At 44.3% G+C, this 27,632-nt stretch overlaps 1 protein-coding gene across 5 annotated transcripts in view; it reads right to left on the reverse strand.

Moving 5' to 3' along the window:
- The window catches only part of RCBTB1 (RCC1 and BTB domain containing protein 1), a 440,760-nt gene that overhangs the window by 147,500 nt on the left and 265,628 nt on the right, over positions 1-27,632 (reverse strand). For all 5 annotated transcript variants that reach the window (XM_085621918.1, XM_085621921.1, XM_085621919.1 and 2 more), the window contains one exon: positions 1,896-2,022. In XM_085621918.1, the coding sequence (XP_085478044.1) occupies positions 1,896-2,022 (127 nt within the window). The remainder of the gene's footprint in view (positions 1-1,895; positions 2,023-27,632) is intronic.

The raw sequence follows: 27,632 nt of genomic DNA on the forward strand, positions 1-27,632 counted from the left end.
GGGAATTCCCTACACCTGTGGCCTGCGACAAGGTATCTTTTGCTTTCTTACAGGTGGTTAAAAACAATGATAGACCTACTTAAAGCATAGATAACCTAGGTACTCATGAAAGCAGTACCACAAATCAAATACATCCGTAGGTCTTCTGGAGAGCACATCTATGGACTTAGGCTTACACAATATCAGCGGATCTATCCCTCACACATGCTAATTAAATCATCCTCGCCTCTTCATACAGATGCCCACATCAGAGGACGTTTTCCCACTGCCCTGTTTCCCCTCCAGGGGGGGGGGGGGCACAGGATCAGTACACACTTGTTGAACTTTTGCCTCATATAACTTCTGCATTAACATGTAACTGTACATGTGACCTCTTCCTCCTGATTCATTTCCCTTGCCTTCCCCTGTACTTTCCTCACAGCTTAACAGCAAATAACACATAAAATATAGTGTCCCAGGTTCGGATCGATAAGGTTTTTTTTAATAAAGTTAGTTAAGTATCTTACAATTCTGTATCATTAGCCCACACCTGCTGTGCCCATTGGTGTAAGGACATGGAGGAGAAAGACACATACACCCCCTAATTTACATCAATTTGAGCCAGAGGAGGATCGCCAATGTTAAGGACAGTAAATAATCGACGTGCAGAAAGGGGGCTTACGCTAATACCTGAGAAATTGTTAGCAATAAGTTTTGCCAATAAATAACTGGTTAAAAAAGGCATAGCCAACATGAGATGGTACAATTACTTGTGATCCAAGGATAATAAGTGAATAAAAATGCAGATGGAATCAAAAACATAGCTAGCATCGTAGAGACCAATTCTGGGTTTACCCAGAGAAGAAGCAAGTCTGAAATACAAGCAGTAAATTGTACTAGATTGACAATCCATAGGCAGAGAGAGCCAGTTGGTATGTGCGATCTTTGTGAGTTTTGGGGTTTTCCAGCGTCCCTACTGAAGTGCTACTTGTGGTTCTAGCATCTCTGGATATGTTGGGTTTAGACGCTAAGTACTCCGGTTTACTCATTATGAGCAGCTTATAGAACACGGAGACAGATTGTGGCAGGGAGAGGGAGAAGACCTGGGAGAAATGCACAGGCTTTTTTCGGATTGCCATAATTCATGTTACTGCATCAACAAAAGCTGGAATTGGTTAAAAAAAAAAAAAAAAGAAAAGTACGATACTGGGTCAGTTGTAACAAGGAGGACCTGGACTATTACTGAGAAATTCACAGGAGAGAGGGATGGCTCAATTTTTCACAATAATATAAGCTGGCGCTTTGCTATTTGTGCCTTTTCTTGGTACACATGCATTTTCAAATAGCACACATACCAATTCTAAATATGTGTGGTGGGAAAAATTTCTAGTTACAATATTCAGTATGGTTTGTAACAAAGAGGTGATCAGTCAGAAAACCGAGATCAAATTTTAAGCCCATCTCTTTTTTTATATACCAGCCTTCATCATAATGTTTCATTGTTTAATCCAAAACTGGCAGAACAAATGTTGCACTGCACATTCCTGGTCAGAGGAGAGATTATCTATCATAACAAAATATGTGGGGCTAATCACTGGTCTGAACTACTTTATTTGAATAATTTCTCTAGTTCTCAATGTGAAGCTAGCTTGTAATTTCAGCAGTCTTTGAAATGGTGTAGGTAAACAAGTATCACATTTTGAGTAGGTCCCGTAGGACAGACAAATCACTTCCCACAGATTATTATCGGCCCAGCTCGTTGAAAGTCAAAAACCACCCATAGGCAAAATACCAAAATTATTAAATCAAAACTGCAAACTTAACATGTATATACTATGTCAGATTTATCAACCCCATAGCATGAAAACTTATTTGCACTGTACAATAATGCCACATTAACGCCATGATCAGATTACCTAATTTTTAGAACAGCTTTATGGACATGTATGTACTTTCCATCCACTCGAAACTTCAGGTCTGCGGTTTCTATGCTGTCAAATTCTTTTTTCAGAGACTCTGCAACGGTTAGGAAGTCTTCATGTTCTAATAAAAAAGAAGATACTACTGTGAACAAGCTGTCAACCTAGGCCATTATTTCTTTATACCAGTACGGGTAAAGGGAATGTGTTTGATTCTTAAAGTATCTGTGTTCAGGTTTCAGCACAGCTTTAATGTGTATTTTTACCTACAAGCATAACATTGTCACAAATCTTTTTCTAACCAGGTAATATGTGTCTAGAAAACTTAGGGAAGAGGCCTTAGAATTTTTTTTTAAGTTCTTTTAATGCGTCATAAACCTCCAGTACACTTCTGAGCACTGTTTAATAGTCTAGATTCCAGGAGTGGTACCTGACCTGTCATGTCTTTATCTTGCTGGATGTATTGATGGGCACTCAGGTGCGGTTTTCTTTAAAGAAGCAAGCAAACTTGCATAGTGATCTAGATAACAGGTAGTAAAATCGGTGGTAGAAGGGGCAACATACAAAAACATTTATTGGTAGTGCTTCGTATATGATAAAACCTTTGTTATAAAAGTGTGAGGAGTTCAAGAAATTATATTAGCCTTGTGTAAAAATATGAAAAATCTAAAGTGAATTCCTCAACTCTTCTCACTAAAATGATGGCCTCTCAATGTTGGTATTTTGAAAAAAATCTTATATAAGATGAGCCTAATATAATTTGGGTTTCTGGATTTCAATTTAAACCAATTACAACTGATGAAACACCACTGAAGGAAAATGTTTTTGTTACAGTAGAAATGGGAAAACACCAAATTTTGCTGCACTTTTACTGCTTTGGTACACCCTGGTGTCAAAGCAGTATATGTGCAGTCCTAACATCTAAGCTGTGATGAATGTTTCCTTGGTAAGCCACTTAATATGGCATTTTCAGAGTCCTCATGCTCCATAGACAGCATGGATTACCTGGGTATACCTCCACTTCTGTTTTGGGAGCATGGCTCACCTCTTGAGGATACAGCTCAATGTTCACCACACATTGCTGTGTTAGGACCAACAGGTTCTCAATTGAACTATGAGGAGGGCCATAGTCCTATGCAAGAGGAACCACCATGAAGTCATCCTTTTTAATGGACAGTGGGACGGAGCTTTGCTTTCTGAAAGCTCAGGTAGTACGTCTGTGGCAATAACGATCACTGTGCATATGGACACCTCTAGAATTAATGTCCTCCCATAAAGCGATGTACCCAACACTCCTGTTTTTTGTTTTACATTGTGATGATCTGAAGAGCATGCCTGTAAGAGCATCATCCCTTCATACCAGAGGATAAGAACCATATCATGTACATCTTCAGCAACCATGCACAGGCAAATAAAAGGTCCATGCACCAGTATTGCTGCAACTGGGCTAACTACAGCATATACATTCAGTCAGAAAGTCTCCAAGTAATTGTATGAGCTGCAGACAGTGCAGCTAAGAAACATGAAGAAGTAGACACTGCTCTGCGTTTCCTAGCATATGCTCTATACACTATGATTGGTGCTTGGTTCGGTTTTAAGCCTACATAATGCAGTAGAACAGTGGTTCTTAACCTGTAGTCCGGGGACCCCTGGTTGTCCCCGAAGCCTATTCATGGGGCCCGTAACTGCTTAGAAAATTAAATAATAATAACAGACTAATAAAGTGTATCTAATAAAGATAAAAAATGTACAGTAGAAAATGTAAACCATTCTGGAAATGTGAAGGAATTTGAAAGTGGAGACTAAAAATTAAGTTAGTATCCTCAGATTGATTAGTGGGAGCAGTGCAAGTGCATCAAACAGAATGTAGTATGGATGACAAGAACCTCAAGTAAATTTAGAAAAGCTACAACCTTCCTATTAAAATTTTGACTTGTTTGTAGTTTAAATAATCATTTGTGTACTTCTTTGATGAATGCTTGTTTCTGTAATTTTTGTGTAGTTTTGTGGTCTATATCTCGTGGGAGCCCTAGTATTCCAATAATGATTCAGTGGGGGTTCTCAGGTTCCTGTAATGATAAAGTGGGGTCCCACATAATTCAAAAGGTTAAGATACACTGCAGTGGATTATGTCCATGAAATAGCTCCAGGATCACCAAGTTAAAATGTAACTCTCACTGTGACCATGTCAAAATGAAGCTTGGAAATGATTGTGCCAAAACAATATCTGACACTTTTAAAAATCATCTATACACACAACAGTGACTTATGTAATGGAAGCATAATGATCTGTGCTCATTCTTTACTCCAAGATGGATCATGCATAACAACAGTGAATGAATAAATGAATTAATATGTTTGTGTCAATTAAAAGTGATACAATTAGTCCCAATAAAATCACTAAAACATGAGAATAAGATCAGTTATGAACATATGAACACCAGTCGAAAAATAGAACAGGACTATAAAATACTTCTCCATTACAAAAATAAATATAACTTTAAAATATTGATTCTGCAGCAGTGTCAGTAGCCAACACAATCAACTCCTTCGCTGCCTGACTGCAGTAAAGATTGTGTTGACAAATTTCCCAAAACGTGCCAAGTACACGGAAACAGTGGTAGTCAGACAAAATTCCAGCGCCTCATTGCAGGAGGAAAACCCATTCAACCTGAACATTGGTTTCAATAAAGTGCGCCGTGTAGTGAAAAACTCTGGACAGGAACATATTGAGTGAAGCATGAATTTTCTTTTATACTCGTAAAATCTGCAGGACTTTCTCCCTGGTGTTCCTGCCCATTGTAGTCAGAATTCATTACTTGTTAGGACCATGCGTTGTGTTCTAAAAATACAATGCCTGGTATCATTGGTTAATGACGACTTTAAATATGGTTGCATTTTCGCTTCCCCATATAATTTTATGATTGGGACGGCTTAGGTGATAGAATGAACAGCTGCTAAATCAACTTTTTCTAGCTGTATGCAGCCTGTTTGCTCACAATTGCTTTTATACTGGAGTAAGGAGCATTGAGGGCCGTCAGCATATCCAAATTAACATCGAAGTCTGGTTTGGCCCGGTGTGTGGCGTAGTAATACATGAGGAAGGCGGCATCATTTTCAAAGTGTTGGCCATGCAGTCTAAACTCCATGTGAAAAATTGAGCGACGGGTATATTTTGGAAGATGGGACAGCCTCCTAAAGGCGTTGCACTGGGACTTATCCAATATTGGAGAGAATGGCCTGGGATAAACATCTTCACCATAGGAAAGATTGAGTAGCAGTTTCACCTGTGTAACTCGCAGTATAGCCTCTGCTGAAGGAGTGTAGCTGGAGATGTATTCTGCATAAGGCAAATGTGACTGCGTGGGCCTTCCTACTAATATGTTTTCCTGTATCCATAAAACAGAAACCAAGATAGGTATACTTGAATGTTTGAAAGATCAATTGATTGCCCAGCCCCCATCTTAAGTTTCTCTTGTTTTCGTAACTGCAGAAAATAAATCACCTTTATTTTATCTGGATTCGACACCGGTTTGTTCACAGTACTGTAAGTACGGAGCAACTTTTGCATGATCTAGTATAAGCAGATCGTCAGGATATTGGATCTCTGAAAGCATGACAGAGCAGATCTTTGGTGGGATTGAGTTCTCCCTTGCAAGTCAGCAACCCATAACTGCGGTGTAAAGATTAAACATAAGAGCCAGAACACCCCCTTGCTTTAGGCCCTGTGTAGTCTGAATTAGTTAGGTTGCTGAATTGTCTGTACTGGTCTTGACTTGGACCAACGTGTCGGAGCACAATGAGATGATTGCTCTAAGCTATGTGGCAGGTATGCCCCACTGTGCCAACTTTGCCGAGAGTTGATTGCGGTCAACATTGTCAAAAGCCGTGGAGTAATCTACAAAGCACGCAATTAGCCGCTGTTGAGAATAAAGAGAAGCGCTACAGACCAGATATGACAAGACAACAATATTGTTGATGGTGAAGGAATGCTGTCTAAATCCAGTTTGATAAGAGTATAATATTCGCTTTCGCCAGGTTTCAAGTTCATGGAGTAGAATTTTAGCATAGATTTTAGCCTCTACATTCAGTAGTGTGATTAACCGTTCGTTCCCGAGGATGGCATTACTCCAGATTTCGTGAATAGGATGGAGGATGGACCCTTCCAAGATTGCGGGACCTTTGCGGTTTGGAAGCAGTCTGCGTACAGAGGGGTGAAGCAATCAGCCTTAAAGTCTACAGCGGACTTGAAAAGTGCATTTGGCAGACCTTTGGGGCTAGGGTTCTGTTGGTTCTCTTGGCCTGGAGGGCTTCATAGACAGAATCTCAATTAAATACGGTTATCTCTTTTCCACTGTTCAGGTCTAATCTCTCCCCCGTGAGAGCTTCACTGTGGCAAACCACAGAGTCAAGATCTACATATAGCTTCTGTACATATTCTACCCATTTTGTTGCTGGGGCGCCATTCCCTCTGATGACAGATTTGTTATTTAATGTGTTGATGTACAGCCAAACCTTTTCTTGGTTTTTGAAAGACTAAAGGGAAAATAAATATGTTCATTCTGATTCCACACATTTTGCCTTTAACTTCCACAGGAGAGTGCGATGGGCTTTCCTTTTGTTACTCCGCAGCTGTAGAGCACACTGATTAGTTTAACCCTTACTGTATCTTCTAGTGGCAGAATTAATGGCGGTTTAGCTTAGTTTTAGTTCTCTAGTGTACCAGAGCGCGTTCTTTGGTCTGAATTCCTTAGTGCTTGATGGGCAATGGTTTCTCTTGCCTACCAGGTTGCAGAACACCAAGTCAGTAAATAGGTCCCAATCGCTATGTAGATTCCCAGAATTGCCAAACTTTGTCACTTTCTTCTTCCAGATGTTAAGTAAATCAAACTGCATGTCCCACTTTAGTCACCTGACCAGCCAGGTTATATCCAGTCCTGTGGACTCACCTAATATATTTAGTGGGTTGCATATGGGATGCTCCAAGTCAAACTGTATTATGGCATGATAGTGGTCGCTTTCTTTGCGTTCCGTTACAGTATAGGATTGCATTTAGCCAGTAACAACGCACTTTTCAAAGGTGTAATCTAGCGAGGAAATGAAAGCATGTATGTGTTTTATTGCTAGATTGATTATAATGTAAGGAGGTGGGTTTAACCAGGCTGGTATGTCGCCTAATAAAAAAGATAGTTTTTATCTTATCTGGATAAATATAATCCTATGGGATTTATATTTTGGCAAATGGGATATCAGTCACCATTGTGATGGAGTAACCTGTCTGCCCAGATCTAAACCAGGCCCTAAATAAGTGAGAGACAAACAGAGGGATGAAATCATGACGTTTCTACTACTTCTATAGATGTTTAAGAACACATTAATTAACAGAATTGAGTTGGACCTCTTGTTAAGATTACACTCCTTGATTGTGGTTGCCAGGAATGATGGATGATCCGTTTAGATTATGGCGAAGTCAAGAGTAACAGTTGTGGCTGTGTTGCCTGGCACAAAGCAGGATAATGACTACACACATAGCCTTTGAAGGGATCTTTGCGCAGGCAGCATTAGATCTCACCATAGTAACTAGTTATAGGAAAAATATTGGTGAAAGGTGGTTTGATAGTAATTGCTCTGTGGCGCATTGCAAATTAATTGCAGTCTTGAAAACGGCCCCACGAGACAAAGATCAAATAGCCATGTTAAGGAAGCAGTATAAGCTGGCACTGGCTATGCGTAAAAAGGAAATAAAAGAGGAGGCGTGGGAGGAGCTTTTATCGTGGAAGTTTTAAAAAATAGTTCCAGATTCTGGGCTATTGTCAACCAACCATTTTTTTTTTTTTTTTTTTAGGTACAGAGAATACCCCTTTAGACAGTAACATCACTGAAGCCCAGTGGCTTTCTCATTTTGAAACTATATACGAGGCCACTCCGACATCGGTTCTTTCTGGTAGCCACGAGTGCTGTAGGGATTCTCAAAGAATTGTTTTTAATGAAAGTGAAGTACAACGTATATAATACAAATGACCTGTAATAAGGGGAAAAGGTTTTATACAGGTCAAATCCGCTCTACTTTATTTGCAGTTGCTGAATGACCATGGGAGATATTGAACATCCTAAGTTTTTTAGTTGCAGCTGTTCGGCTCAGGACAAAACGCTATAGTATACTAAACTCCTAATGAGTGATTTTTATGCTATTGATGATCATTGTTTTTACACCGTTAAAATTATGTACTATTGGTAGCCTGGATTTTTAGATGATTTATGAAATTTGATCTTCTAGTATTATGTGTTTTTTTAAGTCGCCTATATGTACTGAGTATTCGGATTTTAAATATGTTTATGGTATTGTGTACTGTGATATATGTTCTGTACTTTTATGGTTTTTATTATCGAATACAGTGGTTTGACTGACTGACTGACTACACACAACTTGATTTAAGCACAGTACTTCTTTTCTTGTATTATGCTTTGAAAAATAGATGAGATTGAAGAATTGAGTTTTAAGTACAAGTCCTTGTATTTAGTTTTGAAGTTGAGTGGTGAAGGGCTTCTGGTTCTGTAGTTAATGTCGTTGTTTAAACACTTCTTCTTTCCTTCCTTAAGTGCCTCCTGCCATTGCCCTCAGAGAGAAGAGCACAAAGGTGCGTTTCTATATTTTGATCGCCCCCCCGGATCAATACCATATAAAAAAAACAACCTATTGGCCTCCCTACCTCGATAACTGCCACAAAGAGTCAGAATCTTTACACGCTGTAACACTATTGAAGACACATTTATAATTACAGATATCGACGAAGAATCAAACATGCATGCTTCCATAGCATCCTCCTTCTCTACACCTCCCAGCAACCTGAAATCCCACGGACCCAACTCCTTCACCATAACGTACCCCTCTAACCGGTCGGCTAATGCCACCAAAAACCTCAAACACAGATTAATCAAGCAATACTCTGAAACTATATAAGCCGATACCTACCACAACACCTCCAAAGGGCCCCAAAAAAAAACACAATCTCATCTTCCACACACCAGACCAACAAAATGATACACAACCCTTACCGCCCTCCTTAATATTTCTAAATCCGTCAACATCCCATATGGCCGAAAACTGTTGATTGCCAACTCCCCCTCCTTCGAGGGCATAACCATCTACAGGATACAAGATAATGGCACCAACATTCACACCTTGGACTCCATCTTCCTGACACTACGGACCACTGTTCACCTCAAAACCAACCACCCCCTCCCAACCCAACCTCCACCTCAGGGGATAACACAGAAAAAAAAATATCTGACACTCGCTAATCATCCTAACTTTAGCTCCCCCTTTATAACACTCTCTGCCCACATCATCTCCCCTACTGAACCTCCCTCTGCCACCCTCACGATTTCACCACACCCTCTCACCCTCTAAGGTAGTCTACCCAGCCAGGCCATCTACCGAGGTCAACCCATACCCTCAACCGTCATCACCCATGGCAACCCACTCCCTGATCCCACCCCTCCCCAGCTTTCCCTCCATGTCCTCTGAACACAGCCCCAGAGGCGTCAGCCCCCGACAATCCAAAAGAGTCCCCTATTTTTTACAACTCGACGAAGGCTAAACCACAATGACAATCCCTGAATCACTAACCCCCCAACTCACCACAGACCACCACATGATTCCATTTCACATCAACCAAATGGAAGCACCCCCTACTCATAATCAGAAAACCATGCAGTGGTCACGCAACATAAGTCCGATACCCCTAGAGGATCTGGAAGTCAAAATTATGTCCCTACTTACCCCTCCCCCAAAAGACAACCTCTCAACAGATGACCTTACCTCCCACTATAACTCTACCATGTGGTCATCCATTCCAGACCAACTATGTCCCCGAAAACTAAAAGAAAAAAATATATCAGAGAGACTGCCTTGAGATCCTGTTTCACGAAAGACCTCAACGCAGGAAGAAGACAACTGAGAGCAGCAGAAAGACTCTGGGAAACAAAACCCTCCTCATCCCACCTTCAACACCTCAGAATGGAATGTAGAAAATATAAAAACCACACTGTAAATAAAAAAAAGGCTGCATTCCTCCACAGAGCGCTAGATAAATCGCCTTAAACAACTGCTCACCATCATCAAACATCAGACGTCGGAAGAAAACAAAATCCCCACATCTCCAAAGAACACTGTGGCAATTTTGCAAAATTCTTCAATGATAAAAGTCACGAAGATCGAACTCTCCTTAGAACACCACACTCAGGAAACCATCCCCCCAGAATGGTGGATCCCAACGCTCCCTTGCCCTGAGAAAACTCACAAAGGCCGGTCATTCACAATAAGCCTTCCAGATGTACCAAACATAGGACCCCACCCAACTCAAAAGAGATGCATGACGTTCAACTCACTCACAGAAGATGACATCTAAAAGATGAATGCAAATTCCAAACCCTCCTCGTACCTTACAGATCCCCTTCCAGCCTCCCTGGTTTAAAGTCTCAACCATGCCCTAACCCCTCTCTGGACCAAGTTAATAAACAGCCCCCTGAGTAATGGATTAGTATCCGGCTAACTGACACTAGAACAAGTCACTCCCTTGCTGAAGAAACCCGGTGTAGACCCAAATGACCTCAACAACTTCAGACCCATCTCCAATCTTCCCTTACTGGCTAAAATACGTGAGAAATGCGTTCTCTCCCAACTCACACAACACCTTGACTCCAACAATCTCCTCGACTCTCTACAATCTGGCTTTAGAAAAGATTGTAGCATGTAAACAGCCCTACTGAAAATAGCGGATGACATACACAAGTCGGTTGACACTAATAGATGCTGCCTACTTATCATCATAGACCTATTGTCAGACTTGGTCACGGTCAATCACAAGCTGCTTCTAGAATTCGCCAAAAAACAGATTGGAGTTGACGGCCTGGTCCTGAAATTATTCACCTCCTATCGCCATAACCGCTCCCAACTAATGACAATCAACAACCCGACCACAGACATGTAGACCGTAACCAGAGTTGTCCCCCAAGGCACAGTCCTCTCTCCTAACTCTTCAATATATACATGGAACCCATCACCACGATACTCAAACAAGCAAACATCCTCTACCACCTCTAAGCGGACGACACTCAGATCTACCTAGAACCATCCACACTAGAAGATGCACGACAACTTAAATCCACTCTCATTAAAGTCCAAACCTGGCTCTCACACAACCACCTCAAACTCAACCAATATAAGACTAAAATGCTGCTGCTAACCAACAATGGACTGACCCACTCCCCCTATGCCCAAGAGTGGATAAACTACATTGATGCTTCGAAAAGCAAACTGATGCTTTTTGAATCTGTTACCTCTTTAGGGATCTTTCTTGACCTCATACATGAGCAAACACATAAAGAACACAGCTAAGAGTGCATTCTACAACCTACAACTTCTACACAAAATCAAATCCTTCCTTCCCCTGAATGATCGCCACACAAGCAATGGTACTGTCTAGATTGGACTACGGAAACGCCACCCTCACAGGATCCACAAAATCACACCAAGCCCTCTTAAGAGCCACATTAAATACTGCAGCAAGGATGGTCACTAGAGCAAAAAGACACAATCACATCGCCTCTCTCTGAAAAATCTTAATTGGCTCCTGATCAAAGTTTGCTGCAACTTCAAAACGGCCTGCCTCACTCACAAAATCCTCCACACCGGGAAACCAGCCTACCTTGCATCCAAACTCTCCAAGGCTGGCCAGACAAGAAATCTTAGAAGCACCAACAAACTGCTTCTCATCCCTCCTAAAAAGCACAAACAAAAAGCCCTCATGCGCTTCTTTACGGAAAAGGCACCCAAAATCTGGAACTCTCTATCAGTGCTTATCAGGACCAACCCCTCTTTCATGAGCTTCAAAAGACAACTAAAAGATCTTCTCCTCAACCAACGCTTCAAACCCTCAGACTCCAACATCTAGCCCACCACAACTCTTTTCCACATACCACTTCCTGTCCACAAACTAATGCAACCCAACCCTTAATGAGTCTGTACTTTACAGCCTATGCACTTCAACACTGCCTTGTCTACTGTGTTTGTCATGGTCTGTAAAGCGCTCTCATACCCCCGGGTCTTGCCACCGCTATATCAAACTCTTTAAATGAAATAAATGAAAAATATTTTTTTGTTAGCTCTTTTATAAACCCTTTCACTGTGTTCCTTTTCCTGTGCTTTCTGTCTCACCTTTTTAGAACCTTTTTCTATCTGTTCTTTCTCTCTAAATTATCTGCCTCCTTTTACAGTCTGACCCCCTTTTAAGGCTTCCTTGTCTGGTTTAACTGTGGTCTCGTTATTTTCTTTTAGAGACCTTTTAAATATGTATGCATAAACTGGTTAAAACAGAAAGAGAAAAAAAAATTAGACAAAAGTGTGAGAACCTTAACAAGGGAGCAGGAAGTCTAGATTAACTATCATTTCCTCTTGTAAATATGAGAGATGTATTTCTTACACCGTAAAAATAGGATTCCTAAACTTTCTACGTCCTCTTTAATCCCCCTGTGATCAGGCTTTAATACCTTCAGATTACAGTTCCCAGAAAGTTCTCTCAAAACCCTTTCCTTCCTCCCCTTTCATACCACCTGCGCACCCCGGAACGCACCTGGGAAAGCCCTGCTCCTCGTGGAGGGCAATAACACAAAACTGGCGAGCTGTTTAGGTTGATGTAATACTAGGTAGCTCCACTGGTGTGCGTATCTAATATTTCTTGAGAGGTTTTTTTTTTTTTTTTGTAAAACCTTTATTTCTTCAGGAATCTGGACACAGCTATTCAGTCGACAACCCGGCAGCTTCGGTAGGAGAGGACAAAGAAGCGTCCACAGTGCATTGAAGGAGCAGTGAAAAGGTTCCATTTTTAAATAATTACAAACACACAACAAACCCCAGCAAGGCAACAACACTGAATACCCACGGTGTTAGCCCCTCAGGGGGGAGCCGGACCCCAATCGTCTAACAGTTACAGTACTGTGAAAAGAGGAAAACGGGGGGAACGCAGAGGCCCAAGAAGTCAATTAACCATCACAGCTGCATACTAAGCTGGAAAGAAGATCAAGAAGAAAGCTGTTCCTCGGGGGGATCCAGATCAGGGGCAAGACATATTCCCCCCCTGTATTGATTCCACCTCCCCCAGATGGCATGCCACTTCCGAGGGCGGCCTCTAGCGCAATAGACTGTCTTCTCCCTGAGCATGCTCCAGTCCATATTTTCTTTCCACGCGGTTAACGTGGGGGGCCCCGCGGAACCCCACAAGCGCGCGATGTCCCTCTTAGCAACCATGTTACCCAGAGTCACCCACTGGGTTTGCGCCTCATCATGATCAGTGGGCCCCCAGACATTCAGGAGACAAAACCGCGCTTCCGGCTGCATAGCAATGCCCGTCACCTCCCCCATCACCGCATGGACTCGCCTCCAAAATTCCGTGATGACACCACATTCCCAAATGATATGGAGGAAAGTACCCACCATACCACATCCCCTCCTGCATAGGCCTTCCTCAGAGAATCCCATATGAACCAGTCGCGGCCCCGTCACATACACTCGATGCAAAATCTTGAGCTGCACCAGCCTCAGACGCGACGGGATCGCAACCTCCTTAGGAGAGGAAACAGCAGACTGCCAGTCCTCATCATCCAACTCGAGTCCGTCCCTGGTCCACTGGTCCCGCAGCCCCAGGAGCATATCAGCCCGAACATTTATCAGTTTCTTGTAGATGAGCGAGATCGTGCTCTCTGGCATATGGCCATCAAGGATCCGGTCCTCCAAAGGAGAGGACTCAGGCACCCTCTCACCCTCCACAAGGACTGACCGCAGGGCATGACGCACCTGAGCATATCGGAAAAACTCGGATGCCCCCAACTCATACTCTTTCTGCAACTCTTCAAAGGACTTCACCCTCCCCTTAATCAGCACATCTCCAACCCTGGAGATGCCGATCAAGTCCCATTTATCAAACCCTTTCGTATGCCAAAGCCTACCCAACCTTTCAGATTCAAACAACGGGGTAGCTAGGGTGAGCCTATCCTTCCAGCCCAGAGAGTCAGTCGCTATCTTCCATACACGCACCGCCACCCCAGTGGGCCCCGTGAGGGACGAGTCGAGGGACCGCGAATACAATGCCCTAAGATAGTTCCCACCACGCAGCAACCATCTGTCCATGGCATAACCAGGGCTGAGAGCCGGGCCATAAAGACCATGGTTAATCGCGGACAACTGGGTGGCCCAGTAATAGCGTCGGATGTCTGGAAGAGCGATACCCCCGTCATACCATGGAAGCGTCAATTTAGCAATCGCTATCCGCGGCCACCCATCCCACAACAACGTTCGTTGGAGGCTTTCGACCTCCCGAAAGTACCTGGCCGGCACCCAATCCAGAGTATTCTGCAATGCGTAGAGGAACCGAGGAAGGGACATCATTTTAAACAAGGCAGCGCGCCCGACGAGGGAGAGCGGCAACCTCCGCCAGCCCACAACATCCCGCCGCAGGCGCGCCAGGGGGGGGAGCAGGTTTCTCTCATACCGCAAAGCGGGGTCCATGGAGATAAAGATCCCCAGATACATGAAGCCCTGCTGAGCAATCTGGATCGAACAAGTTCGCGGGACCGGTGGAACCTCACCACTAAGGACGTATAAATACGATTTACTCCAGTTGATGACGAGACCCGAGTTCCTACCGAAAGATGTAAGAACGTCACAAACCACTATGAATGAATTCTTGGGCGAGGCAAGATACAACAGGATGTCGTCAGCATATAGCGAAATGCGATCCTCGTGTTCGGGCGACCAGCGAAGGCCACGTATGTCCGGATGCCATCGTATCCACGCCGCCAGCGGTTCAAGGGCAAGGGCGAACAGCAGAGGCGACAGGGGGCAGCCCTGCCGAGTCCCCCTCCCAAGCCGGAACGGAGTCGATGCTCGGCCATTTACCACCACACTCGCAAGGGGTCCCTCATACAGCAACCTCACCCAACTCACAAAACCAGGGCCAAAGCCGAACTTGGCTAGCACAGCCCACAAATACTCCCATTCCACCGTATCAAAGGCCATCGTGGCATCAAGAGACGCCACAATAGCCGGTTCTCGCAGCGTGCCAGCCCTGGCGATCACACCATGAAGGCGCCGAAGGTTTAACGCGGTGTTGCGATGCGGAATAAAACCGGATTGATCCGGGTGAATCAAGTCTCCAAGTACCCTGACCAATCGGCCCGCCAGGATTTTAGCCAGAATCTTCGGCTCGGCGTTGAGGAGTGAGATGGGCCTATATGAGGCACACTTATCTCGGGGTTTACCATCTTTGTGTATCACAACAATTGTCGCCAGCCTCTGGTCCAACGGGAGGGTCCCACTCCCCCGCGCCTCCACGAACATGGCGCGCAGGTGAGGGGCTACCCTATCCGGGAACAGCTTATACAGGTCAATCGGCAAGCCATTCGGGCCCGAGGCCTTGCCCGGGTTCAGCGCGCGAATAGCTCCGACCGTTATGTCTCCATCAAGATCATCTCTATCTACATCAGAGAGACAGGGCAGAGCGATATCCCTTAAGAGGTCACGCGAGTCCTCGGGCGGCCTATCCGACACTGAGGCATAAACCTTACAGAAATAGTCCGAGAAAGACTGTACAATCCCCTCAGGTTCCACAATCACCTCTCCCCCCTCTCCCGTCAACTCCGGCACTACTCTATTAACCCTTTCTTTTTTATCCAGCCAAGCTAGGAGCTTCCCGGCCTTGTCACCAACATCATACAGGCGGCCCTGCTGTTCCCTACTGAGGGTCTTAGCGGCATTTGTCACAAGGTCCTTATACTCGGCTTGCTTCAAGCTCAGCTCATGCAGTGAGGCCGCTGTTACCTCCTCCTCTAACGCTCCCTCCAAAGCCCCGATCTCCTCCTCCACTTGCATAACCTCGCCATCTCTCCGCCGCTTGGCCGCCACTACAAGTGAGAGGGCCTCGCCTCGCAGCACGGTCTTAAATGCTTCCCACAACGACACAGCCGAGTCCACGGACCCATGATTGTCCTTGAAGAAATTATCCACTGTCTTCACCAGTGCACTGCGCATCTTAGAATCTCGAAAGTACCAGGGGTTAATAGGAGCCACCCTTCCCCCTCCCTCGCGGCTTATGTCCAGCCTGACCCACACTGGCGAATGGTCCGATATGCCACGCGCCATGTGCCTGACCTCAGACACCAGTGGGGCGTGCGCAGCCAAAGTGAGCAGGTAGTCAATCCTAGAGAGGCTACCATGCGCCCCGGAGTGGAAGGTGTATTGACGCTGTGTGGGGTGCCGGAGCCTCCAGCAATCTATCAGGCCGAGTGTGTCTAGTAAGTCTGGGAGCCACTTCTGAGCCCCCCCAGTGTCTCTGGGCGGGTACCTATCCAGCAGCCCAGAGCCGACAGCATTGAAATCCCCCCCCACCACTAGCATACCTCCCGGGAGATCCAGCAAGGCCCTACCCAGATCTGTAAACGTGGAGGCCTGCAGGGCTGGAGGGACATAAACCGAAACCAAAACCAAAGTTCTACCTTCCCACCTCCCCGCCACCGCCACAAACCTCCCCCTATCGTCAACAATTGTGGAGTCCACCTCAAATGGTAGCGAGGCCCTGACTAAGATGCCCACACCCCTGGACCCGGAGGAAAATCCCGAATGAGCTATGAATTTATAACCCTTCCTATTAAGAGCATAACACGTATTACCTATGAGGTGTGTCTCCTGCAGTAGGGCAACATCTGGCATTGACCGTTTCAAGTGTTGCAAAACTATCCCGCGCTTAATGCGATCTCCCAAACCATTAACATTCCAGCTAATAACACTTAAACCTCTACCCCCCATCCCCAAACACAAAGAGGCCCACCCCCCACCCGAAGAGCCACCATGGAACAATCCCGAGAATGATCATTACGCCTTGCAGAAACAAACCCCCCAACAACAAACCCAAAGTCCCAACCATCCCCCCCACCCTGCACCCCTGCTGCAGCTTACAAAGCCCCCCCAACTTGCAGTGTGCCTGTCGCCCTACCAAACCCAAATCTACAAAAAGTACCCTAAGGGAGGAAAGAGCTCCCCTCGTCCTCCCGCAACCCTCCGCATTTACTGCACTCTATTCAAGTCATTAGATAAAGTCAAATCGAGTCAGACCAGCTCTGAAAACATCACCCTTGCCCATCCCGGCCACTGTCCCCATCCGCGGCAGTGTCCTCTCCCGTCCGTCGTCGGGGCAAAGCGTCCAGCCATTCATCGGCCATGGCAGGAGACTCAAAAAAGAATGTCCGGTCTTCGTACACCACACGTAATCTGGCAGGGAAGAGCATGGCATACTTCAGATCCCTCTCCCGAAGGCGCCTCTTCACCCCCAGAAAGCCCTGTCTCTGCCTCTGCACCTGCTGGGTGAAATCAGGATAGAAATTCACCGACGCGTTCTGGAAGGGGACCGGGCCCGTTACCCTCGATGCTTGCAGGATAGCGTCCCGATCTCGAAAATGAAAGAGCCGGGCGACGATCAGCCTCGGCGGGGCTCCCACCCTGGGCTTCCCACCCGGCACTCTGTGGGCCCTTTCAACCGCGAAGAACTTCCCAAGACCCTTAGGCTGCAGGTGGTTAAGCACCAAATCCTCCACGAGCAGGTCAACCGAAGCCTCATCCGAGGACTCCGGGACCCCGATAACGCGCACGTTTTGCGCCTGGCCCGGCTCTCAAAGTCCTCCAGCCGACGGGCGGCGAGATCACTCTCGGTCCTCAGCTTACGAACCTCGGTCTGCAGTTCCGAAACCTCATCGGCGAGGCCCGTGGTCTTGAGGTCCAGGGTTTTAACCCGTTCGTTGGTTTTGCCCAAATCTGCACGGATCAGGTTAACGTCAACCAAGATGGTATCCACTTTATGCGCCAGGGCATCAAATTGTCTCCCAATCGAGGTCTGCATCCCCTCGAGCGCCCCCATGACATCCTGCAGCGAGAGCTCCGGGGCCAGGGGCGAGACCTCCTTCTGGGTATCCGGCGACTGGCTCGACCCACTCGGTGACCCCTTCTGCAGAGCATAGCGGTCCATATTATTAGCTTGAGAATAGGCTCCCCGCCTGGTTGACTTAGGCTTCAGCCGATCCACCTCTGCTTTGCCCGACATGGTTGGCACCAAGCAGTTCGGTTCCGATAAGACGGCCCTCTCTCAGCAAGAGGAATCAGGAGTGATCAGGTCTGCAGTGGGCCGCCAGAGTAGCATGTAGAGCGTCCAAAGGAAAATAAAGCCACCAAGGGCTCTCCAGGGGCAGGGCAGACAAAGGGAGAGAAAGTGAAAGTGAAAGGACGGGGACCTCCATCCGACAGTTCACACCTCGCCTGGCCGCTGTTGTTCAACTAGAGGTCGGGCATCCTGCCAACTCCAGCCCCTGGCATCCCTCGGAGATAGGCCGCAATCTTCCGCCATGCATAACTCCGGTTCCCGGTGGGCGATCCGACCTCGGGTAGCATCAATCGCCTCCCTGACAAGTCATCTACACGATGCCATGCATGCAGACAGGATTAGAGACAGGATAGTCGACGGAGGGCGCGAGGGTCTCGGGAGCTCAGAGCTCACGCGGCCATCTTGGTCAAGCGCTAGGCTCCTCCTCCCGAGAGGTTTTTGAGTGGTTTGTGTCAGCAGAGGCGTTGACTTGCCGATTCATGCTAGTCGGGGTGGGCTGATACAAATGTCTGCTGACAAGTGTCCTGGGAGGAGAAGCCACCACATGCTAATCCGTGATCTTGTCTAAATAGGTATCTGATGACTGCAGAGTCGTTTACCAGAGAGATCATAGTTCCCAGCTGGGTTGATAAAGAATTTTTGATCCTAACACTGCTTAGGGTGGAATTTTGATGAGAGGAGTAATTTTTATAAAACCTAGGTGCTGAATCAGCAGAGCAATCCGCTGGATGTGAATCTGCATGCACCTGGGAAGTAGACACCCAGGCTGAGTTGTTGAAGAAATTTGAGCCTGTCAAAAAACTGGAAACAATTTGGGAGGCGATGTGGCTGAAGGAAAGCGTTGGCATCAGTCCTGGATACAGAGTTAAAGGATGGATGCAGACCATGCCTGCTAGAATAACCAGCTTTTTCATATTGAGCCTTTTCTTCTGCCTCCTAGACAGAGGAATGATGAACAAATCGGTTACCTCTAAGGAACTCGCAGTAGTGACAAAGCCATTTTCCTGTTCACTCCCGCTACTGTTCGTGACGTACTCCTGCGGAGTTACAGCAGTCAGCAGGATCCGTTTGAATTATGGGGCCTTCTGGATTTTTGCCCTTATCTGCAGAGCCAGGTCCACTGACTTAGTCTGATGTTTTAGGCTCTTCTTTGGGAAAATGACTAAGTTTGAGATTGTCACCACAATAGAGAGTACCTCTGGGAGGGTGCTAAGCTTATCAACTTAACCAGAATGTTGTGGGCCCTTCGGCTTGATGGTATGCACTGACCTTGGTTTCCAGATTTGTTATTTTTAAATCCATGCTGATATTGCGGTTGCAAGATTTTCTATCAGATTAACCTGGAGTTCTAGTTTGTGGGACTTCCTGGTTAAGGGGTACGCAGCCACTAGAATAGTGAACACTGCATAGAACACAAAGGTAAAGTGCCTTGAGCAAATCTCAGACAGGAGCAGAGTCCAAGCACTGCTTTCAAATAAAATGGGTAGACAACGCTTGGCAAAAAACTCAATGCTTAGTTGTCCTGGAGCTGGATTTCAAATACAAAATCCCACAGCATGGCCCAACAATATAAAATAAACTTCATTCACTGTGTGAGCTACACGGGCTTCTTGCAGGACATGAGGTTTCTTTAGTACCTCAGCTGCTTCTTCATACAGCAGCAGAGTTTGCGGTCACCAAAGACAACATAACCAACAGTGTACATATTCATTCCTTACCAGATGTCTCCCCTTTGAGGTAAGACACTAACACTATATTCAATAGCTCAAACCTTTTTTGGTATCTCAAGACAAAGAACACAGCAGTGTGACTCTTGCTTGCAATAACAGAGTACCAAGTACTTCATAATAAGCATCTCATGTCTTAAGTTGAAAACCTTCCATCAGTCGATCTTTGTAATTTATCTGAACAATAAATCAGACGGAAAACGTGTTGCATGCTCACTATTAACCTTTTATCTGCTGCAATCAAATTCTAATTAGATGCAAACATATCCTCATCAATGTACATTCTAGACGTGGGTTGGAAATGGACTGCAGGAAAGCTTGAGGGCTGGGAAATGACACAGGCTCGGAGGTGAGAGAAATAAACAGTTACATTTAAGAACACATGGAAGGTATAGGTAGATTTATTATACTAGTAAAAGGTTGGTGGATAGATAGAAGACTGTGGCAAGGTGCCAAATATGTCAGCACTGCAGAAAGACTCCAGCTGACTTATTATAGTGCGAATTTGGATCAGGAGAATGTAATTTGAATGCTCTGCGTACAGTAGACAGGGTTCACTAAAAATTTAGTAGTACTTGTGATCCATACTGTAACGTTATTAACACACAATTTTTAAACCATGCAATTTTTTGTGGTGGATATGTGAAAAGTTATGGGAAAGGCATCTGCAAACACCTTTGTAAGTTTCCCGGCACCATATGTGTAACCCTAGTCATTGCACTATCAGCATGTTCCAACTGTGCAAACTATACCATATAAAACACACCACGGTCATGTATCTGTACAAAATGTGTTGTATCATACACAAACTGTTTATTTTGTAATAGATGTATTATTCTGAAAACATTAAATAAAGCTCTTAAATAAAATGCAAGGTAAAGGTACAGAGAAGAGAATTAGTAGCAACAAAGAAAGAAGGACAACAGTAATGAACGCATGAAGGAAGGATTATTGCAAGCACTGGAAAAACAATATCCCTGTGATTTTGTACAGAGCACAAAAGAGTAGACACTGATACCCACTGATTTTTACAATTTTTAAATCTTTGAAAAACAATTAAAAAACATTGGAATACACAACAAATAGAAAAAATAGTAAAAGCAGCTACTCTCTTCTGCATCTAGAGGATACTGCCTTTTGGTTATTGCACACAGATGTCTTTTTATGAACCTTCCCAAATATTTGAGGTTTTTATTACTCAACTACAGGAAAACCTAAATTTGTGTATTTTGTGATAAAAGTATGATGGCCAGATGGAACAGAATTGGAATGCGTTATGTGCTACATTTAACTGGGTCTTACTTAGCTGGATCCCACAACAGGCTCTTGAAACTAAAGGTTCCATATTTTATACAATGTCTCAATAATTTTCCAGCCAAAAGTAGAGGCTCCTCTCACATATGTCCAAGACGTCTGCAGTCATATAATATGCAAGCAAATGGTTAACAACCAAAACTACAGAGGTGGGTGCATCATGTTTGCTTTTGTGTGTGTGATGAGGGCAGAGGGTGGTATGATACCTATAAAGGCCAAAACTTATTGAGCACTAGCTTTGGCCACTTATAAATACAGCCATACAAAAGGATGATGGACGGAATGCTGAAAAGTATTAAACATTCACCCCCAGTTACAACTGGGAATACAGCCAAATTGTTTCGCCTGTATCTAGGCTTTTTCAGGGCTGCAACATATACAAATATGACTCGCATTAATACATTATTCTTGCAACTAAAATCCACAATTAAAATCTGAATTCATAATGTCTAGATACAGCAATCATGTATTGACTGGACAAAGATTTCAGAAAAACAAACATACAAAAAAACAACATACATTATTATATGCCTACCCTTTGTTTTGTTGTTTGTTTTTCTGAAATCTTTGTCTAGTCAAAGGACATAATCACTAAATACTAACCTCTCGTTTCATTTGCTTTGTCTGGCAATTTTGCCGTTATTGTGTCATGTATTACCCTTGCTGCCTCTAAGATTCCTGTGTCATTTGTTAATTTATTCGTGGTTCAAATTGGTGGTGAACCATTTCTTGAGGTGGGCAATTGAAAATGTGTTAATTTCGTCTCTACTCGCAGTAACCCATGATTGTGTGATAAACAGGTCCCCTAGCCACCATTGTTTGTTTGACTCTCTGTAATTCAGAAACCTACTTGGGTCCTGGACTGTGGGCATGGTTGGAAAACTAGGTTTCTAAGACCAGAGGACGGTCCCAAAGGCAGGATCCTAACTTGTCCACGCATAAGCAACAGAAATGAGAGATGGCCCTTGGATCACAAAAGGTGAATGCAGGTCCTTACGCCACACACCATGCTAATCTAGTCACTAAACAGTTTCTAGAAGTGGGAAAATATGGAAAATATGACTCTTAGACATCTGCTAATATCCTACAAAGCCTCTATCTAAAGGGACATTTTCAAGTACTGACATAGCTATTAAAATTAAGGTCCCTTGGCACTATGAAAAGAGTGTATTCTCATTAAATTGAAGGTTATATGTCAAATAGCCCAGGCATCTTTTTCCTAAAGTGGAATTTGGTTTGTTTCCTCAGTTCTAATGGGAAATCAATGGTTTGGCACTCTCAAACCTAAGGAACCTGCCACCCTATCTTAATCATTTGGGCACCGTGAGCAGGAAGTCAGATGAGAAGAGAAGTTGGTTAAGGGGGAGCATGCTTTAGAAACCCGTGAGATAAGACTGATGGAAAGACAGAGTGATAGACCACTGAATAAAGCATGCCGATTTAAAATAAATCTTTTTTTTCTACTGGTAACCAGAGCAACTCCCTTACCTTGGTCAAAATATGGTCACATTTTATTAGTCCAAAGAAAATACTTGCTGCTATATTCTAAATGTACTATAGCCTCAAAATAGCATTTGCCTAAAGAGATCTACAAAAGTCTAATTGCAAAGGCATTCATGATCAATATTGTTAACAGACAGATTTACGAAATTCAGCTGAATATCGGATTTAGAGGGGTTCATATGCATATTGCGAAATCCACAAGAAATGAGGTAACACCATAAGTTGACTGAAAGCTTAATTGTAGAGAACACCCCAGCAAAGGTCATGTAGCTCACACAGTTGACAGCAGCCTCTCCTCAATTCTAATATAAACATTCTAAAATACATTACTAGATACAGGATGCAAACATTACATCCAGAAAGGAAAGATCAAGTTAATTTCCTTTGGTATAGAATATTCCCCATTAGTAAAATCCTACTACAAAAAATTATAACTTATTTAGGCTATAAAAGAGAAGAGAAAAACAAAAGAAGAGAGGTAAAAAAAGAGCAAATGGTTAACAGAAAACAAGAAAATGTTAGTTTATCTATGCCAGTAGCAAACAACATGCGAACAACTAATGGTCCATTCCTTGAAGAGAATTAAAATGTGTAACATTATTTCGTAGTACTTCAGAAAACCAAACGTCTGTGTTGCATGTTTACTGGACCTATAAAATGCATACCTGGATTCCCTCACACCAACCCCACCGTCATATCCACACCAAGAGTGACCACACGCACTATATAAAACGAGTATTCCCACATCTGGTAAATACTGCCATGTGTCCTAAATTCCAAATCCTACTGTCTTGTGCCTTGACCTCATCACAGAACTTCTATATCACCTAAATCAATCTGGGAAGTTGGAACCCCCTAGTAGTGCTCGTAGGAGCTCTAACCTTCACAACATCTCCTACCTTCACACTGACCATTTGGTGTTCTTTGCACATCATATTCTTCCTTCCTACTTTGCTGTAGATGAAACTCCCTGAGTCTCAAGGGATCCTGAGTGTCCACACTTACCCAACCTTTTCACCACTTCTTCCACCCTGGACCCAATTTATAGGTCTTTTGCCCATAAATAACTTGAAGGGAGTCTCATCTGTCATCTGAAGAGGTGTTAAGAGATGGGTAATTAAACATTCCAAAACCTCACCTCCCCCACTCCATCAATGACCTCTTGCCAGTTGTATACCCTCCTTAGGTGTTATTGAAACTTTAATGTGTTTGATGTGTGTATGTGTGATGTTCAACTCCCTTATTTTTCAAATATTTCTGCATTTCATCAGAACAAAAGTGTACCCTATTGTCCGTGAGAATGGAATTCTGGAAACTCTCCCTACTAAATACCTCATCTATAAATCTTATAATACTCTAAGTGGTAATATATGCAACCCTCTTAATTCAGGCCGACTAGAGAAGAGACTGTCCAATAAAAAGAGAGCAAACCCTCAAAGCAAGTGACATGGTTATTAAGACTAAATTCATCAATACTCCACTCAGTATGTGTTCAGAACAAGGAAAGACAGTCACGTATACTCCACATGCACTCATACAATCCAAAACCACACTTGCAAGAGCCAGAAAATGGCAAACAGGAATACCAAATGTCTAGAAAAATTATATAATTTTAATCGGAAAACAATATATATAAAAAAGTCCACATAAACATAATAAACAGAACACAATGTACTACACATACCCACAGAAGAAAATATATTTTTAAGACAAATCAATTGCTCTAAACAGATGTACCTCTACTGGCCATATCACTGAGTATCTATAAAATTGATCTCTCATATGAAAATGTCCAGTGTAGGTAAACTGTGACACAATAAATTGTCATTTTAAAATGGATTTACTTCAAATCACAAAAAGCACACTTTCTGGGTAAAGGCCTAGCTTTCTTCCAAATCTGATGTAATTCCATTCAGCCATTTTGGCTGTAGCACTGTTCAAAATTCCCTATGGAAACTGCATTGGGAAATTGCATTATGGGACCTTCCTTTTTCTAGGCCCCCACTTGACAAATTACCCCGAAACTTTCCAGGAAGGAGCTGAGTTGGATGATTTATTATTATTATTTTTTTAAGGTTTTGATTCGCCAAACAGTTATCAGGCAAACAAAACAAATTCCTATGGTAAATGGGTCCCAACCATAACTACACAGTGGCAATCGTATAATATATTTTAATTATTTAATTATACCGTTGACACTGTGTAGTTATAGTTTGGACCTAGTTACCATAGTAAATGGATTTTCTGTTTATTATACACACTGCCACATTTCGGCTTCAGTCTTCCTCAGGTAAGTACAAGATTATTTGGTCAGTGGCTGCACAGTCAACACTGCTGAATTTTCAAAAAGTAGATTCCATTTGAATCATTGCAGTCCTGAGTTCCCTTGAAATATGCCATAATCAGGTGGTATTCTCAGTGATGTTCAGTCCATCTGGATACAATGATTTCAAATGGTACATCCACACGTTTTCTCTGGAGTTCAGTAGTTCTTTCTCTAAGACATGTTCCTTAGGGAAAATCTTCAAATCTGATAGCAAATGGCTCACAAGGTTAAAATAATTGGATTCAAGCCTTCAAGTTTCTTATTAACTACAGCTAATTTGTGATTCCTGAACTGCGTACAGAGGTTATTACTGTTTGGCCTACATATAATTTTTTACAGCTTTGGCACAGAATAACATAAATAGTGCATGTTGGAGGGGCGTGGACTGACCACTAAGATGGTGGTTGCTGCTAACTGAATTCTGCAAGCCATCCCACCATTTATCCACCATCATCCGTATGCAGACTGCAGGAATTGAAAAGAAAACCTTGGCGTCAGCCAAGCACTGCAGGTTAACCATTCATTTGCGGACCCTCCAGTCTGAACAGCGGTACACTACATGCACGGACAGTGGTGCAGTATATGTGAGGGCTGCTGCAGAGAATGTGGGCCCATACCAGAGAAGGAGCAACACGAGTAGCTCAACGCCCAGAGAGGTGCATCTGTTCCGAGAGTGTTCCGACTGGCTTGCCGATGGGGGCCACCTGCCTTTGTGAGCCCGCAGACTCCCCGGGCTGCAGACTGTGCTCACAGGGAGGATTGGAAGTGTACTGGTGCCCCATGCTGCCTGGTTGCTGGAATGGCAGCACTGGGGAAGTCTGGCCGCCACTGAAACATCTGTAATTGCTGGAGACTCCGTGGCCGAGAGTGGGGTGACGATCTGACCTGTAGGTCGCCAAGTTGGAGAAGAGAGGCCTCGTGCTCGGGTGATGAGCGGATGATGAACTGGAGCAACCAGCACCGTGCGGGAGACGGAGCCGGTCAGTCACAGACTCAGGATCAGTTGTCGGTTTGATTGAGGGGGGGGGACCTGTTGCTGCATGATGCGTGCCATGGTCGGAGTCAAGCAGCCAGGAGTGGGAAGACTGATGGCGGCAGACACCTTAGAGCCACTCCAGGCCATGTGGGCCAGCCGTGTGTGTTCCAGGACTTAAGAGAACTGAGTTGCTGCCAAAGAGTATCTGTTTGCGGCTTTGGTTACCTAGGCCAATTGACTCAACTATGCCTGGGAACGGGTCGCTGACCTGCTGGCAGGGAGTGGTCAGGAGGTGCGGCTGACATTTGGACTTTTGACCCACTCTGCGTTCCTTTATCTGTGGCATTTGGAATGGCGGAAGGTTTGGGGTTCATATTGGAACTGCAGTGGCTTGCCAGGGCAAATCTGGTTGAGCTTGTGACAGCCCTTTGACCTTCTCTAAGGTCTGGTTTGAGCATTCCTTTCGACGGTGAGTTGTACTGAAGATTGAATCTCTCTGCTCACCACTGTGGTGGGAGGGCTTCCTGGACTGCCTCATGGGGAAGGATAAACAGGCTCCACAGTCCACCAAAGGACGCATCAATAAATTCACAAAGCCTACTTGGTGCCCTGATGGAGATCCACCTGTACATTGGCAATCTGTAGGACCGACTCCGGACTCTGCGGCTGCTAAACTACTGACAATCCAGGAATCAAGGACATCCATGGAAGAGAAAATTGGCAAGCTCAGAGTCTACCTCTCACTTCCTCAGCAAGATTTACAGAATACTGTGGACAGGGTCACAGAGGCCAAAGGTCAAATCTCTGAAACAGTAGATGTCATCCAAGGATTCCTGGAGAAAATTGTGCATCTTCAGAAGTCCGGGTGGAAGACTCCAAGGGACGCTCCTGGTACAACAACATTCAACTGGTGAGTCTCCCTGAAGGATCAGAGGGGGATAATCTCACACAATTCATTACACAACAGTTGAAAGTCTGGGGTCATGGCCGAAGAGATGACTGTGTGCTTTTTAGTTGAGCAGGCACATACTCCCTGGCCCCGACAATCACCGGGGGCTCCAACTAGGATGCTTATCGCTCATATTTTTCACTTTGTAGACAGGGAAGCTATCCCTCGAGCCTCCCGCAAACAAGACTGTCTCATGTAAGGTTCCTCTAAGATTCTCTAAGACCACTCTAGATTGCGTATTAACAAGGCAAAATCCTCTCTATACCCTGTTTGGGGAAATATGCTGTCAAAGTCTTGGGCGGGTGACTTACAGTGGCATACAAATAGCTTTTGGTATCTGGAGGTATAAATAACAGAGGATCGTCAACAGACCTGGGATGAAAATCTCCACCCTCAGCTCAACAGATTAAAGATTTTGGGTTCTGGACATGGATTCTCCTCTCACCCGTAAAGCTGCGATCTTTAAGATGGTTGGGCTATCACACCTATCATATCAACTCCAAAATTTTCCATATCCTATACTGGGGGCTTTCTTTACTTGTCTCAAAGCAGCACGAATACCATTTATTTAGTATCAAAGGCCACCCAGAACTGAGCTAAACAAATATTTTAAATCCTTCTGTGAAAGTAGATTAACTGCACTAGATACTCTGTCCAACTACTGAGTTGCACATTTTGTCATTATCATTGGTGGTTTGGCAGATCAGACGATCCAGTGTATGCCTCTGGAAGAA

Source organism: Triturus cristatus, chromosome 8 (genome assembly GCF_964204655.1).
Source record: "Triturus cristatus chromosome 8, aTriCri1.1, whole genome shotgun sequence".
In the NCBI taxonomy this organism is placed as follows: domain Eukaryota; kingdom Metazoa; phylum Chordata; class Amphibia; order Caudata; family Salamandridae; genus Triturus; species Triturus cristatus.